Source organism: Meleagris gallopavo, chromosome 3, assembly GCF_905368555.1.
Source record: "Meleagris gallopavo chromosome 3, MGAL_WU_HG_1.1, whole genome shotgun sequence".
Taxonomy (NCBI): Eukaryota; Metazoa; Chordata; class Aves; order Galliformes; family Phasianidae; genus Meleagris; species Meleagris gallopavo.
Genome location: NC_139406.1, coordinates 76,166,217 through 76,180,901, shown reverse-complemented (window position 1 = coordinate 76,180,901; position 14,685 = coordinate 76,166,217). Strand labels below are relative to the sequence as shown.

The window sequence follows — 14,685 nt, the reverse complement described above, 5'->3', positions numbered from 1 at the left end:
AACGCCTACAACAAACACATGCAATGAAGGCTCAATCAAAATTCATCTTGTTCACTTCAAACAATTCTAGATCACAAAGGTGAACATGCAGTTTTTCTCTAGCCAAAAAGAAAAAAATATGCCATAAGAACACCAGCCTTAGAAAACTGATCTTCTAGATACTTAGAGTGAGAAGATGTGGAATGCTACTTAGAAAAGTAGAAAGTGCTACACAAAAATTTATATCTAAAGCTGTTTAGGTTGAGCTTTTCTACTCTTTGCATCAGTTTTAAAATTATTAAATTAAATTGGAAATGGTAGAAGTGCTGTGGTACCTCTTGCCATTGTTCCCACCATCAGAGGAACTTAAAACCCATCTATGTAGAAGAGACTCTATATGTGTAGATTGCTCCAAAAGTCATGCCTCCCATTTCCATGGAAATTACATATACAAAGAACACAACAGCACTATTTGATAGAGAAAACTTTTAGCTACATAACTTTATCTTTCAACAGTCACCATCACTAGCTATGCATTTTCACCAGCCACGAGTAAAAACAGCCTAAATACCACACTTGCAAAATTCAACACCAGCAGGTGACCCAACATTGCAACAGTTGAAGCATATCACGCACCATCTCAGAGCACTCACATCCACTCTCTGGTTTACATAAATGCTCAGAAAGCATTACTTAATGTCAATGAGTGCAATTTTTTCCATGGAGGAATTAAATGGCAAACTTTTATTCCATTCACACTTCCACATCAGACACCATTGACAAGACTGCCCCTATGCTGCTATCTGTCACACGGCAACAGCACATAGTGGGATATTCGAGGGAAGATTCAACCTCTACTGCCATTCCACAAACATCTGCTACTTCTGACATGGCTACATAACATAACAAAATAGAAGGCATTACTTTCAGAGCAGCCCTGACAGTATAGCGAGTGTGAGAACTGAGGACAAATCAAGATTTCCCCAAGGTCTCTTCAAGCCCATCTTCAATGTTCTTAAGGAAAACAAAAGAAAATGTGTTTGTGTGCTAGCTTTGTATGGTCAGCCATAAGGATACAGTTCATTTTACTCAAAGCTCATTTATTATACTATTCTATCTTACATGCTTAATGAATCCTTAATTTTGCTGTCCGTGATTTCCTTATACAAAGCAGCTGACATCACTTCTTCCATGGGACACATGATGCCATACTCTTCACAGCCATTCTCTTGGACAAGAGGGTCCATTTTATGAGGATCAAACATTATATTATTTGGCGTCACTAGCAGCACACCATTGACTGTACCCTAAAACGAGAAGGAAAAGAAGTGGTAAATTTTATCCTTCATATTTCAGCTTATTCTCTTTTTTTTTTTTCCCCAGAGGACTTTTTTTTTTAAAAAGCACTTCATGTTTTTACTTAAAGAGTTTATAAAGTTTTCTTGCATTATCTGGAAATAGTTATTTCTCCGGGTATACAAATTAATGACTTTTGAAAAAAGTCAACAGATTTTGCTCTTATTTGTTCATTTGTTCCTAAGAACTGTTCAATAGTGCTGAAATTGCTTGCAACTTACTGAATATGCTAGGCAGCTCATCCAAGATAAATACACACATTTCTAAGAAAGCTACAGGGCTTTAAGCTATTACCCCCCCCCCCACCTACGAAGCTTCAAGCATTTTTCACCCCTAAAAAAATCTAAATCTTATCTATTGGTTTTTTTTAATATATTGAACAAAGTCTCATAAGCAGTCATTTCTCTGCTTTCTCACTCAAAGGTGACAGCAGTATCTGATACAACTCAGTCCAACTTAACTGACCTGTCAATTGATTGGACAAATAGATTTAATATTTTCAAATCTAGTTCCATTCCACAAAGTAGGTTTTTTTTGTTGTTGTTTATAAGATGCAGTTGAACTAAGATGCAGTTTTGGATGAATTTATCACAAGTTATATTAAAACCTACTTATATTCATGTCCTGCATTGTCTTACAGTTAATACTCATACTACGAGAAGTACATTCCTCATAGAACGTAGACATGAAGCTAATTGACACAACAGCTGAACTCCCCATACAAGTTAGAAATACCCACCACCACTAACACCACAGTTGCTCACTAAGGAAGCTCATTAAGCCAGAGTAGTGAAGTTTTATCTTTAACTGTGAACCAAGGGAAAATGAAACCATTAGCAGGATAATAACAATTCTTTGAAGAACTTGGACCCTAAGAACTTCACAAATTCAATTTTTTTTGAGCAACAATCACAGGAGACTTGCTTCAGATACAATTGAGATCTATCAAGAATTAAGCAAATATCTTGTTCACTGATAAATCATTCACAATGACCACAAACAGTGCATATTAGATTGGGAGATGACTGCTGGTTTGTAGTTTTGTTATAAGAACACATATCAGCACAGCTTCAGTTAGAACTACATTCATTTCTATTCACATTAACTGATTTCCAGCACTGAGATGGCTGATGATCTTCACAGCAGAAAAACTAAGATGTCATACAGTAAGCAGAAAATTATAGACCCCTAAGAAGTGAGCCAAAAGAAGTATTAAATCCAACAATGTTGTCCAACGATATCATTTATGGAAAAAATGAAACAGACTCAAAAGCAGCTCAAGCGTCTACCAAGAAGTCTTTTGAAACATCATTCAGCGCCTGGTCAGGTTTTACACGTGTGACTTTGTTCAAGCACAAAGCATACGCTAAGGACCAAGTCAGCAGAACATATTTGCATAATTTCAAGATTTTAAGACACTGACATTGTCACTAGTATTTCTTCCCAAGCTTTCCAAACATAGTATATTCTAGAAATATAATTTCAAGGTGCAAAAAGGAACTCCCAAAAGGATAATTGTCAACTGAAAGTTTTAATTTGTTATATCCACCATGGCCTGAAAAAAAAAAAGTTACCATGACTACAAAAACCACTGAGTTTACTCAGAAGAACAACTGCTTTTTTAAACAAACATGGTCTCCGTAAGTTATGCAAACAAAGCAAAAAGCAACATCGCTTTCAATTCATTTGTGGTATTTAATGAAATAATACAATTTTTTTTTTTAATCTTTTTTTTTTTTTAATAATGTCTTAAAATAAGGTCTGATCTACATCTGTGCCATCACATGACCTGTTTTTGATGTACTGACAATCCCAGTGTTTTGAAACACTATGGAGACCATCCAACCTTTATTTGGACAGATCAAAGCAGAAGGAAACTACTGGACACAGACTTTTGAACAGGTATTAAATGCTATTTTTAGAGCTGTTACCGTTTCAGAGGAATACCTTCGTTTGTATCATTTAAGTATTTGAAAGCCTGCACACACAGAATTAGTTTCGCTGACAGTTCTAAAAGTAGTTTGAAGAAAGACAAAGTAAACTAGAAGTCTCCACTACAGCTAAGCATATGAATCAGCATATCATGACAGAGAGGTGGTGTGTTTTTTTTTTTTTTATATGCTTGTATTTCTAATTTAATAAATAACTTATCAAATAGATTGATTATGACATTAAAGTCTTTCCTCACCCTTAGTAAAAGCAAAGGTCAAGATTAACTCCATGATCTGAACAAGATTATGTAAGCATTTCTTAATAGCAATTTCGGTCAAGATGATGAGAGGATCCAAAAACCTAAGCAAACAGCTAAACAATTTTAAATTGATTCATCCGAACATTAGATATGAAATGTGTATGAAACTGATTACTCATGTCTTCTCCTAATTTCATTTAGCTTGCTGTCAACTTAGTTTCAGCAGTTAATAAAATCTCTCACACCCTCCCCAACTACTACTGGCATGGTTTGTTTGCATCCTAAAAATACAAGAAAACATCCAGAATTTAAAAATGCATATGCATACTCCTATCTCTGGGACTAACTTGAACATGACTAAACACCACAAGGTACTTATCCAGTTTCTTCATACCAATCAGACACAGAGGAACAGTAGACGCCTTGTCTTCTGCATGCAAGTAAGTGTAACAACTACAGTAGGAAAACAAGTTTAGAAGACCTTCTAAGAGGAAGCTTCCTAGCACACTCAGAGCTAGGACACCAGGCAGTTGTCCTTAACATGTATGGAACATTCCAAAGCCTGCCTCTGATCCAAACATTCAGGTAGCAGATGAAAAACTTGCTCATGATGGTTTTAGAAGAAATCAGTAAGACCAACGCGTATATACTAGATACCACTATATTACTCAGTGTATAAATTAATCTGATAGTCTACTGCAATTTAAATGTCATGCCAATCAAGAAAAAAAACTGAGTAAGATGCCAAACAAGCATTTGAAATGACTGAAAGCAGTTGGAAGTTTGTACAGGTATCTTGAAAACACTGGCTTTTTTAATATCTGCTAAACAAAAGATGATATTTCATTGTTACCTGTTTTAAAGACAACAGGAGGCACAGCAGTTCAACGTTTCTGGCTCACAAAGTTACTTGATACAGTCCACAGTTACTAAATGAACCTATCAGCGTGCATTTCTCTAGAAAATAATAGCTGTCTGAAATTTATGGGTTGGAAATACAGTAATTGATAAAAACATCACAAATACTTCAATCACTTTTATTACCAAGGATCACTGAACGCTAACCCAGGTACCAAGGTCAAGTTTACTTGACTCCTAGATAAACAACATTTTGCTTGGTTCCAAACTTTTTTTTCCCCCCCCTTCAAACATGCCAATATTGTTATTATTTAGCAATTTCTATGACTGGAAGAGAAATAATTTGTCTTTCCTGAAGAGAAAAGCTTATTTGAAATCAGGTCTGAAGTGACTTCTCCAGTTATGCACAGATTTATGCCTATAACAAGTGTTACACCTATTCTCTTAAGTGTGAAGAAACAGATAACAACACTGATGCTAGGATAAAGCCAACAGCCTACTGCCCTTTTCTGTCTTCATTCTGACAATTTAAATTCCTCAGTGTTTTTGAGATAATAAAGGAGAGCTGATAACCTCACGATTGTTCGTCATATAATCTTCTTGCTTCCTTGCTTTTGGAAACAAGTTCCCTCTGGCTGAGCTGCTGAAAATATTTTCAGCACTGATACATTCTTCAGACTGAAGAATAGAACAGAGGCTCACTTACACAGAAAATTCTTTATGCTCTCCCTTCCTCATAACAACAAAATGAGATGGCAACCCAGCTTTTCTTTTGTGGTCATATGCTTGTCATACAGACCCCTTAAAGGGCATCCAAGTATTCACCAAACTTCTTAAGAACAGCTCTTTGGCAGTATTTTACTTATACAAGACTTCACAGTATCTTTAAATAATTATTTATACCAATGACATAGCTGAAACAGCACATTAGAGCAAGGACATAAACAAAAAGACTGGAAGTGATTGGCACACTGAGCTCCTACAGAACTCCTCTATACTGCCGTAACTTACTCTTATCTCCTAGTTTTCTGTCCTGCAGATAAAAAAAGCAAAGAAAGTGAAGAAAAGCTATAAACAGTTCAACTGTCAATAGAGACCAAGGAAACTTTTTTTTTTTAAAAGGACATCCTCCACCAAGCAATCAGTAGCTTGCTTTCTTTGATCATATTCCAAATTAGTTGAAGAAAACGGTATCAAATTGAACTGAAGTAAAATAGAGTCTGCACATAGCTATTATGTATTTCAACATGACACAGTGACATGAAATCTGGTGTCTGAACAAGACTCAAGAATACCACTTGTAGAATTGAAGTCTCTTGTATGTAGGAAAGATTCTTAAGATGTGACATGAATTCATGTTCCAGTGAAGTTTAACTGTCTCAAGAGGAGTTCAGACATTTCATTACTGAAAATCACCTGCACACACTAGGTTGTTAAAAACAGTACTTCTTAGTCTTAAAGACAGCCTAGAAAATACAATCCAGGTAAAAAAAAGTCTGCATATTAAAGTGAATTAAACTGCACTTGTACATAAATATTCAATTCTGAATTACTTTATCTTCTTTCCATTAAATTTTCTTAGGCCCCCAGAAAGTGGGGAATTAAAGTTCTATACAATATCTGAGACACAGGTTCTGAACAATCATGGTAAGGGAGGATTGGAGGAAACTTAATTGTATTGGGTTGAGCCCAAATATTAAGATCAGACAGTTCAGTAAAGCACACTTATGAAGATACAAGAGAATTTCTTTTACACAATTTTGAGTAGAAGTTGTCTTTAAATTATTTTTTTTTTTTTGGACATACACTGTAGAACAAAACCTAATGCACAATTCATGAAGGATGAAGACAGCCATTTCATTTTGTTCTTAATTATCTTTGTATCTTGTAGAAGTTTCAAATCTAGTCACTATTTTCCTTTTCACTTCACAAACACTGGGTTTCTTCTTTATGTACTCAGCTTGTCAGAGCTTTAAGTTTTTTAATATTGCTAATTCTCTTTCATTTACTACTTTTCAAAACAAAGCAAGTACAATAGCAGAGTAAAGAGCAATGAATTTTAAAGCTCTCCTCTCAGTTTCACTTTTAATCAAGTGGACTGCTGAAGATATCTTTTTCCTCTTTCAGTGAGCAGTGCAAAAAACCAAAAACCATAGAAGAGTATTTTTCTTCAACACAGATACTGAAGAAATTTTAACCTCACAATGTCAGTCTTGTGGAAGAAGCAAGCAGAGTGGCCACTATAACGGGCATGCCTATCTACATCAAACAGTAAGCTGAAGTGCAACCCTGCAGCACATCTGTTACTCTACACAGATTTATTTTCTGACTATGACGTGGCATATTCATACCACCCGATTTCTAGATGCGTCCAATACCCTTTATCTAACAGTGGCCATAACTAGATTTCTATTGTTAGGACAACTGTAGCAGGGCAAATTCTTTCTGGTTCCAACTGTGATACCCCAAGGAATTCTTGTGTTCCATATCCAGAGAGTCACAGGTGTGACTAATTACACTAGATACAGAACAGTCCTTGAAAGGGAAATAAGACAGCTTTGTCTTAACATGAACTCTCTCATATAAGTGAAATAAACAAAGAGCCTTTCACTAGATTTTAGTTTAAAGAACATCAGTCTGACTGATAACAACACCTCACATCTGTGTTCTATGAAATATTATTAACAATGAGAGTCAAAATCATTTAGATGGGCAGCAGAGGATTAATTTTGAGCTTTCTCCAGAAAACCATCTCTAGATTTGTTCATCCTGCGTAGTCAGGAAATAAATGGAGGAGAGGGGACAAGACACCTGAAAATGTTCTAGCTGTGTGACAAATGCTAAGTTGCATGCAGAATTTCTGAAGTCTAGAACTCAAACTTCCAACAGCTCAGCATTCATTCTCCACTCTCCAATTCACATAGGCTAAAGAAGTCACCTAGGGGAAGAATACAGAGTAAAGCTAACTAACTGCAGAACAAACAAAAAAAAGTAGAATAATAAAGTTTTTCCAGTGCTTACTTCTAATACAGGGTTTTTGCTAGAACTTATGTACTGCCAAAAGGCTTCACATCTAGACATAAAAACACTTCCCATCAGCAAAAATAAAATGAAGCTTTAGGAGCTTCTCCTTAGGTCTGTTTAGTATTAGAGTTACTCATTTGCAAATCTATTTCCAAGGAAGAGAAGTAAGTAGGTATATTTGTAGAACCAACCTCTGTGGGAACAAGAAAGTAATACAAGTACTCTGCACTAATTCAGCCTGAGTGAAAGCATGTTTTTCTCAGGATTAAAATGGCTAGTGAGTCCTTCTTACTGAGGAGTGAGAAAGCAATACCTTTCTTCCCCACCCTCAAAAGCATTCCAGGCCTTCTGACTGTTGACAATCTCAGTTCCTAGAAGCTTGCACCTATGAGCTGCATGGAAGTTAAATGCAATACCTTTAAGAGATTTCTGCAAGGACAAAGCACTAAAACAAATTAAAAAAAAATACATATTTCTACCATAATGTATCTGCTATGGAAGTGCTCACAGAATCAGAGATTCAATCTGCTCTCACTGGTCTGTTTTCAGAAAACAGAAATGAAGCTACCTAACTCCATATTTTCTGACAGTTGAAGGCATATTCTTCTCCATCATGAAGAAAAAGAGATACTAACAAAGAACAAATAGCTTTCCCATCCCTCAGCACAAAGAAGATACTCAACAGTATGACTATGGGAAGTTTGCCAGGTCAACTACACCATAACTGCATTTAAGAAATAAGTGGTCTGGGAATATGAAGGAAACAGTAACAAAAATGTACATATACATAAGCTGATCTATCTATCAAAGACAGTCTTACCCTATATTTATACTTCAAGAGTATTTTTTTCTTACATTCCATACAGTAAGTGTAAAACATGAATGTGAAATACCTTGCCATTGGTGATGTACTTGCAGTTAATTTTCAGGAACTTTTCTGTAAACGCTTCCTCCTCTTCAGAGGTAGATGATACCACTCTTGCAGTGCGAACACACGGATGTGCTGGTGAAACAACTGACTCTTTCCGTTGGACTCCATCTGGATCCTAAAAAGGAATGCAAAAGGAGAATTTTGCAGCCTGACTTTTCATTACTAGGGGATCTTTTGTTGCGTTTATTGTTCTTCTTTGACATTAATAAAAAGGTAAAAATAGAATTCCAAAACCACTGTAGTTCATAGGAATACTTTTATCAGAGTATAAATAAAGTATAGTAAAGTATAGGTTTACTAGCCCATGGGAAGAAATGCCAGTGCACAGTGGTATTCAGAATCAATCTAGGAACAAATAAAATATGAACTCGTGTAAGGAGATCACTTGATACACTTTCACATGCAAAACCATGAATGACAGGTAGTTAGCAGAAAGTACTATTTTCCAGTTTTAACAAACAAAAGCCCTGTTATGTGTCTTCTGGTATCCGTTATCACATCATATACTATTTTATGTTTAAAGGTCTCCCAAGGTCAGCTATTAGAAACTCTGGTTGACATTAAGCTTAAGTCTACACTAGATCAAGTTGCTTATGACTTTTCCAGTTGAGTTAAGTCTACAAGGTTGGAGATTTCATTGTCTTGCCTAGAAACCTGTTCTAAAACTTAACCAATCTCACTGCAAAAAACATTTTCCTATTATTTAACCAGAACCTCCTGTGCAACATTCTATACGTGTTGCTGCCCATCATTTCACTATGAACCTCTGAAGATATCAGGTTGTTTTCCTCCCTGTAGCCTCTCTATATTTGGTAATACAACACAGTAATCAGGCTACCCATCAGCATTTTCTTCCCCATTCTTAAACAAACAAAAAAAAAACCCAACCAACAGCTTCTGCAGACAAGCATGGTATTACATCATGAAATGCATGACCTGACAACCCTCCACTGGGTTCTCTCCAGCATATCAATCTTTGTCTTGTACTGAAAGTGAAAGAAGTGAACACGGCACTGCAACTGCAGCTTTAGAAGCTCCTCTGACAGGAAATAATCCTTTTCCTAAACTATTTGGCATTACTCTCATCTTTTACCCGGAATGTGATTAGCCTTCATTGCCACAAGAAGGCATTATTGAACGCCTTCTCTACCAGGACACTAGGTCCCACCTTCCCTGCTCTGGAATAGTGTCAAGAGCCAGTCACTAGTGGGGTACTGCAAGGCTCCATTTTAGGACCAGTTTTCTTTAACACCTTCATCAATGACTTGGATACAGGACTCAAGGATATACTAAGTAACTTTGTATACATCACTGCACTGGGAGAAGCTCTTGATTCCTCAGACAGTAGAGAGGGTCTGCAGAGAGATCTTGACAAACTAGAGCACTGGGTAATCACCAACTGTATGACTTTTAAAAAATGGCATGTGCTGGATTCTGCAGCTGGGGCTGGGCAACCTTGAATAAATGTACTGGGGGAGGATAGGCTGGAGAGCAGCATTGCAGAAAGACATCTGGGGGGCTCTGAATGATGGCAAGTTGAATATTAAGAGGATCCAATAAGCTTTTTAATTTGTACATCAGATTGCCAAGTGAAATCCTTCAGAAGAAAACCAGAAAAAACAAACAAATCAACAAAACACTAACAGCATAAGAAAGACTTAGCCTAAGCCAAGTTATTACACGAAGACTGATGTTAACCTTACTGAAATACATACTGAAGTCTTAGCTTAAATACAGCTTTGTAAGAAAAAAAAACAGGGTTTGCTGGTTTGTATTCATTCATACGATACTGCAAAACTATTGTTTGATGAAATAGATACTGAAGCAAAAAGCTCAATCCTACCGTAACCAACTTCTGAACCTCTGCTTTGGAAAATACAGATGTCTCATTCAATTTCTAGTAATCCATGATCACAGTAAATAAAGATCTCATTACATTACACAGGCAGAATTGCAAATCATTTTTAAGTTTAATCACTTTTCAAGTTAATTTGCAAGTTCTGAGTCAGAACTAGGGGAGAGTCAATAATGACAGACATTGCTACAGAGCACAAAAGGATGTATGCTAACATTGCTCTTCCTGGCATACTTATCAGTAGAGGGGAAAAAGCATGGAAAACAAGTGCTATCAAAGAACCAAACCCTCCAGCCTTATCTTCAAATTGAAAGCAACCATCACTTACACTGCTGATAAAAAAAAGTCACCAACAAAAAAAAGCCACACATAATCCACACTGAAAAGTACAAGTGATTTCTGTCCTTCTTCATTTGTGTTTGAAAGAAGTCATCTAAACACTTTCACTTCCCTTAAACAGGCTTTGAGAAACATTAGAAACAGTGCTGTCCATAAACATTTATTACCATATCGTTTGATTTTTCCTGAAGCATTTAAAAGGATGTTTGTCTGATATGCAAGGATACATACAAAGGTTCTGTAACTGAAGAATGAATCAAGTGAAAGTGAACTCTCAAGACGTTGCCAACATTCAACTGTCCACACTAGGCAAAATAATCCACTACCTAAAAGAATTTAAGCTTCAAAAGTTTTTTAATCCATTTTGTTTCTTCTATGATTTCAAGCTTTTATCTGTTTTTACTGATTATATGTACAAGGCAGTTGGAAAAAAATTAGAGCTACTGCTACACTACTTTGTCCCCATACCTATTATATGCAAGCAAGCATATACAAACTACTCCACCAGACCCCCCCCAAAAAAGTATTTTTTCTGACACAGCATATCTACTACATTGTTGAAAGAGCTCCAATTTCTTTAAGTGTGACAATTTTTTTCTTTTGAGTAGCTTCTCTCCCTCTCCCTCTCTCTCGATTCTACATAGGTAGGCCTATACTAGCATCTTAAGTCATTCTGAGACATTATACAGAAGAAAATAGACTAATCTAGTCTACTTACTGAGCTACAACACCTCCAGTTTGCTTTCTGGAGTAGGCATTTGACAGCTTGACTACACACAACCAAGATATCTTGTTATTTGAAATAAAAGATAATAACTGGGAAGAGATTAGTACTGATATGTTAGGAAACAGCTGAATAAGGTCAGAATTGCATATATTACAGTATCAGAGTCATATCTTCTCTGCGTATTTCTGGTTTGAGTTCTCCCCAGGAGATTATTTTAATAGCAAAATAGTGATCCTGAAAAGACATGCTTTCACAAAGCTAACTCAAAGACGAAAACTACATTTAAGCTTAATTATAGAGCAACTTTCAGAGTTATACAATTTTAAGTACAGGGAAGTCTATAAACACAGACAACACTATTAAGTAAAAGCTGGCTATAATCAACACTTAATAATCAGCCCTTTACTGAAATAGATGTTTTACTTCATTTTCCTTAATGAAGCCTAAGGAAAACTCTTCAGCCACTACTAAGGGGGGAATGATGATGGCTAGGATGGCAAGGGTAGAACCTTACAATGACAAGAAGATGTAGTTAAAATGCCTCATTGCTACAAAACGTATCAGTATTTGAAGTTAGATAAAAATATTTATCTAGATCTCAAAGGTAACACAAATGCAACAGGAATCAACACTTAAGATATCAATCTGCAAAGATAGTAATGTATTACTAATGACTTGAATACAAGCCAGTTTTCACATAGAAAACTCATTTAAGACAATCAAATCTTGCATTTACTATTTTGCTTTCAACTCCAGGTGTTATGAAGTACTTTCTCCCCAAAATGAATAATCTTCTTTAAGAAGAAAGCATAACATTTATAACATTCATCTTGTAAGGGAAAAGTTACTTTCAATAACGGGTATACCTACATTTACTGTAGCCTTGTCAAACTCTGCTTCTGAAGATGTAGGTGATAGGGGACTTATAGGGCTTAGAGAGGGGGAGCTGTCCACACTAGATATGTAGTCTGGGTCAGGAACATACAAAATCTATAAAGAAGATATAATGCAGTTAGACGTTATGCTTTCAAGTTTACTTTAGATTTCCCACTAGTTCAGCTAAATGCCATGCTTTCTCAAAATAATCTATATGAAGTTATTTTTGCTCCAGTTCATTTTAGCAGGAATTATGAGTAGAGGGAATAAACAATACAACGAAATACTTGATTTTAACTTTGAATACTATTAAATTTTACTTTAAGATATGATAGATCAATGATATCAATGCTATCAATATGATAGATATAATTGAGTAAAGGTTCAAATAGAAAGAATTAGAAGAATGATATAGCTTGTCAGAAACACTCAGAGTACATCAAAACGATCCACTGGATTATTTCCCTTGCTGATTATTTGAATAACCAAGAGGCAGGTTAATGAAGTGTTTACAGACATGCCGTTAGACCAAATGTAGAAGAAAAGGAAAAAGTCTCTAATATTATTCACCCGTTAAACAGACTGCTTGGGTCATGGTAAGCATTCTAACTTAGACTAGGTTTTGCAGCAATCAGAAATAAACATAGAGTTTTAGAATAGTTTGGGTTGGAAGGGATCTTGAAGATCATCCAATTCCAACCCCCCTGCTATAGGCAGGGACACCTCCCTCTAGACCAGGTTGCTCAAAGCCCCATCCAGCCTGGTCTTGAATGCTTCCAGAGAGGGACCATTCACAGCCTCACTGGACAACCTGTTCCAGTACCTCATCACTCTCTCACAGAAAATAATTTAGACTAGATATTAAGAAGAAGTCTACCCTCTTCCAGTTTAAAGCCATTTCCCCTCATCCTGCTGCTACCTGCTCTTATAAGAAGTTCCTCCCCAGCTTTCCTGTAGGCTCCCTTCAGGTACTGGAAGGCTGCTGTAAGGTGCCCCTTGAGCCTTTTCTTTCCCAGGCTGAAGAGCCCTAACTCTCTCAGCCCATCCTCATAAGATTATTTCAAATAAAAGGCTAATACCAAATGGCCTCACCAGCTACCCTATCACTTCTTTCCAGGCCTAGTTTTAAAGGATATGAAAAAGGCTGGTAGAAGAGGGAAAAAAAAAAAAATAAAAAATAGAAGGGTGTAAGCAATACTGATCTAAAAGAAGTAACAGTAGTTCACACAGTCCTGCTAAAATGACAGCAAGCTTTAAGGTTGGAATGGAAACATTTGATTTACTGAAGCAGAATTGCAAGCAGTAGCATGCAGTTAGAAACAGTGTTTGTAAGCTGTAGTATGAATTTATTTTCAGAGCAAGCCATTTTAGATAGCCTGCTATATTCACAAAGCAGCAATTCAGCTTATGCTCAAGTGTCATTATGTCATTAAGTACATGTAATTTAAAAACCAAAGTTGCTTGATTTTAGAGATAGTTTCATTAATTGCTTTTTTTTTTTTTTTTTTTTAAGTTATTTAAAAGGCATGGGGAACTCACAGATTAGAATAAAACTGAAAAAGTCTTTTTACAAAGACGATAGGGATTTAACACTTGCTCTCATAGGAGATGAGAAATATGGGGGAAAAAAGTCTTTGCTGAGTAAGTAACATACGTAGTATAATAGTACCTGTCCAGGAACGACTGCTCTGGCGAAAAGCTTATTTAATTGAACCAGTTCATTGGGTGTTGTATCAAATTTCAAGGCAATACTGTTTAGAGTATCTCTCGATTCCACCTGTATCAAATTGAGGGAAAGAAAAGAAAAAACAAAATCAAATCTGTAAGCAGTTAGTTCAAATACTAGCTTATAACTTTTAATCGTATGTGGATTTTCTGAGATTTTATCATAAACTTTTAGTCTACCTATCTTGGACTGCCCCAAAATGTTAACTACCTCTTGGTTATTAGTCTAATTTAAGCCTGTATAATAACACCTGCCTTCCCATTCAGATTCCAGGAAACCAAGTGTGTCAGTCACACACTGGGCTGCAGCTTGGATATAGCACCAAAACTCTTGCTGTATAAATTCAATGCTGGGGACCCCTGGATACATACATTATGTTCTGTGAAATCAGACACTCACATCCTCCCTATCTTCTCTTATCCCATTCTTCAACTACCTAAAAATTGAGACAGCCCCCATAAGTGCTAATACACAAGCTGCCTACTGAAATAAGCTTCTGTTAATCTGATTTTCCAGTAAAAATCAGTGACATCAGCAAGATCAGCAAAACAGACCAGCTAGTATTAAAAGACTGAATACAAGCATATTAGAGTCAGTGATTTCTGAGTGAAGTAGTATTTTTTTTTTTTTTTTTCAACATCTTAATCTCATCTCTGCTGCCCCTCTCCATTTCCCAAACGTACCCAATATTAATCAATAGAAGAAAGCAAAGAGAGCAGTTTATTTTTAAATCCCATCGACAAATTAAGTAGTACATAGGAAGTATTTAAGGAGAATGATAATCATATGATAAACAAGGATGCAACTAGAAGCTTATCACAAT

At 36.1% G+C, this 14,685-nt stretch overlaps 1 protein-coding gene across 9 annotated transcripts in view; it reads right to left on the bottom strand.

The window, feature by feature from the left end:
- Nucleotides 1-14,685, bottom strand: part of OXR1 (oxidation resistance 1) — a 247,470-nt gene that overhangs the window by 39,092 nt on the left and 193,693 nt on the right. For 8 of the 9 annotated variants that reach the window (XR_014882644.1, XM_085221565.1, XM_085221569.1 and 5 more), the window contains 4 exons: nt 13,806-13,913; nt 12,131-12,250; nt 8,302-8,454; nt 1,102-1,286 (listed from right to left, as the gene is read on the bottom strand). Coding sequence is in view for 8 of the 9 variants with exons in the window: in XM_085221565.1 (XP_085077691.1) it covers nt 1,102-1,286; nt 8,302-8,454; nt 12,131-12,250; nt 13,806-13,913 (566 nt within the window). In the remaining variant the exon portion in view is untranslated. The remainder of the gene's footprint in view (nt 1-1,101; nt 1,287-8,301; nt 8,455-12,130; nt 12,251-13,805; nt 13,914-14,685) is intronic. The other variant, XM_085221566.1, reaches the window with a different exon arrangement.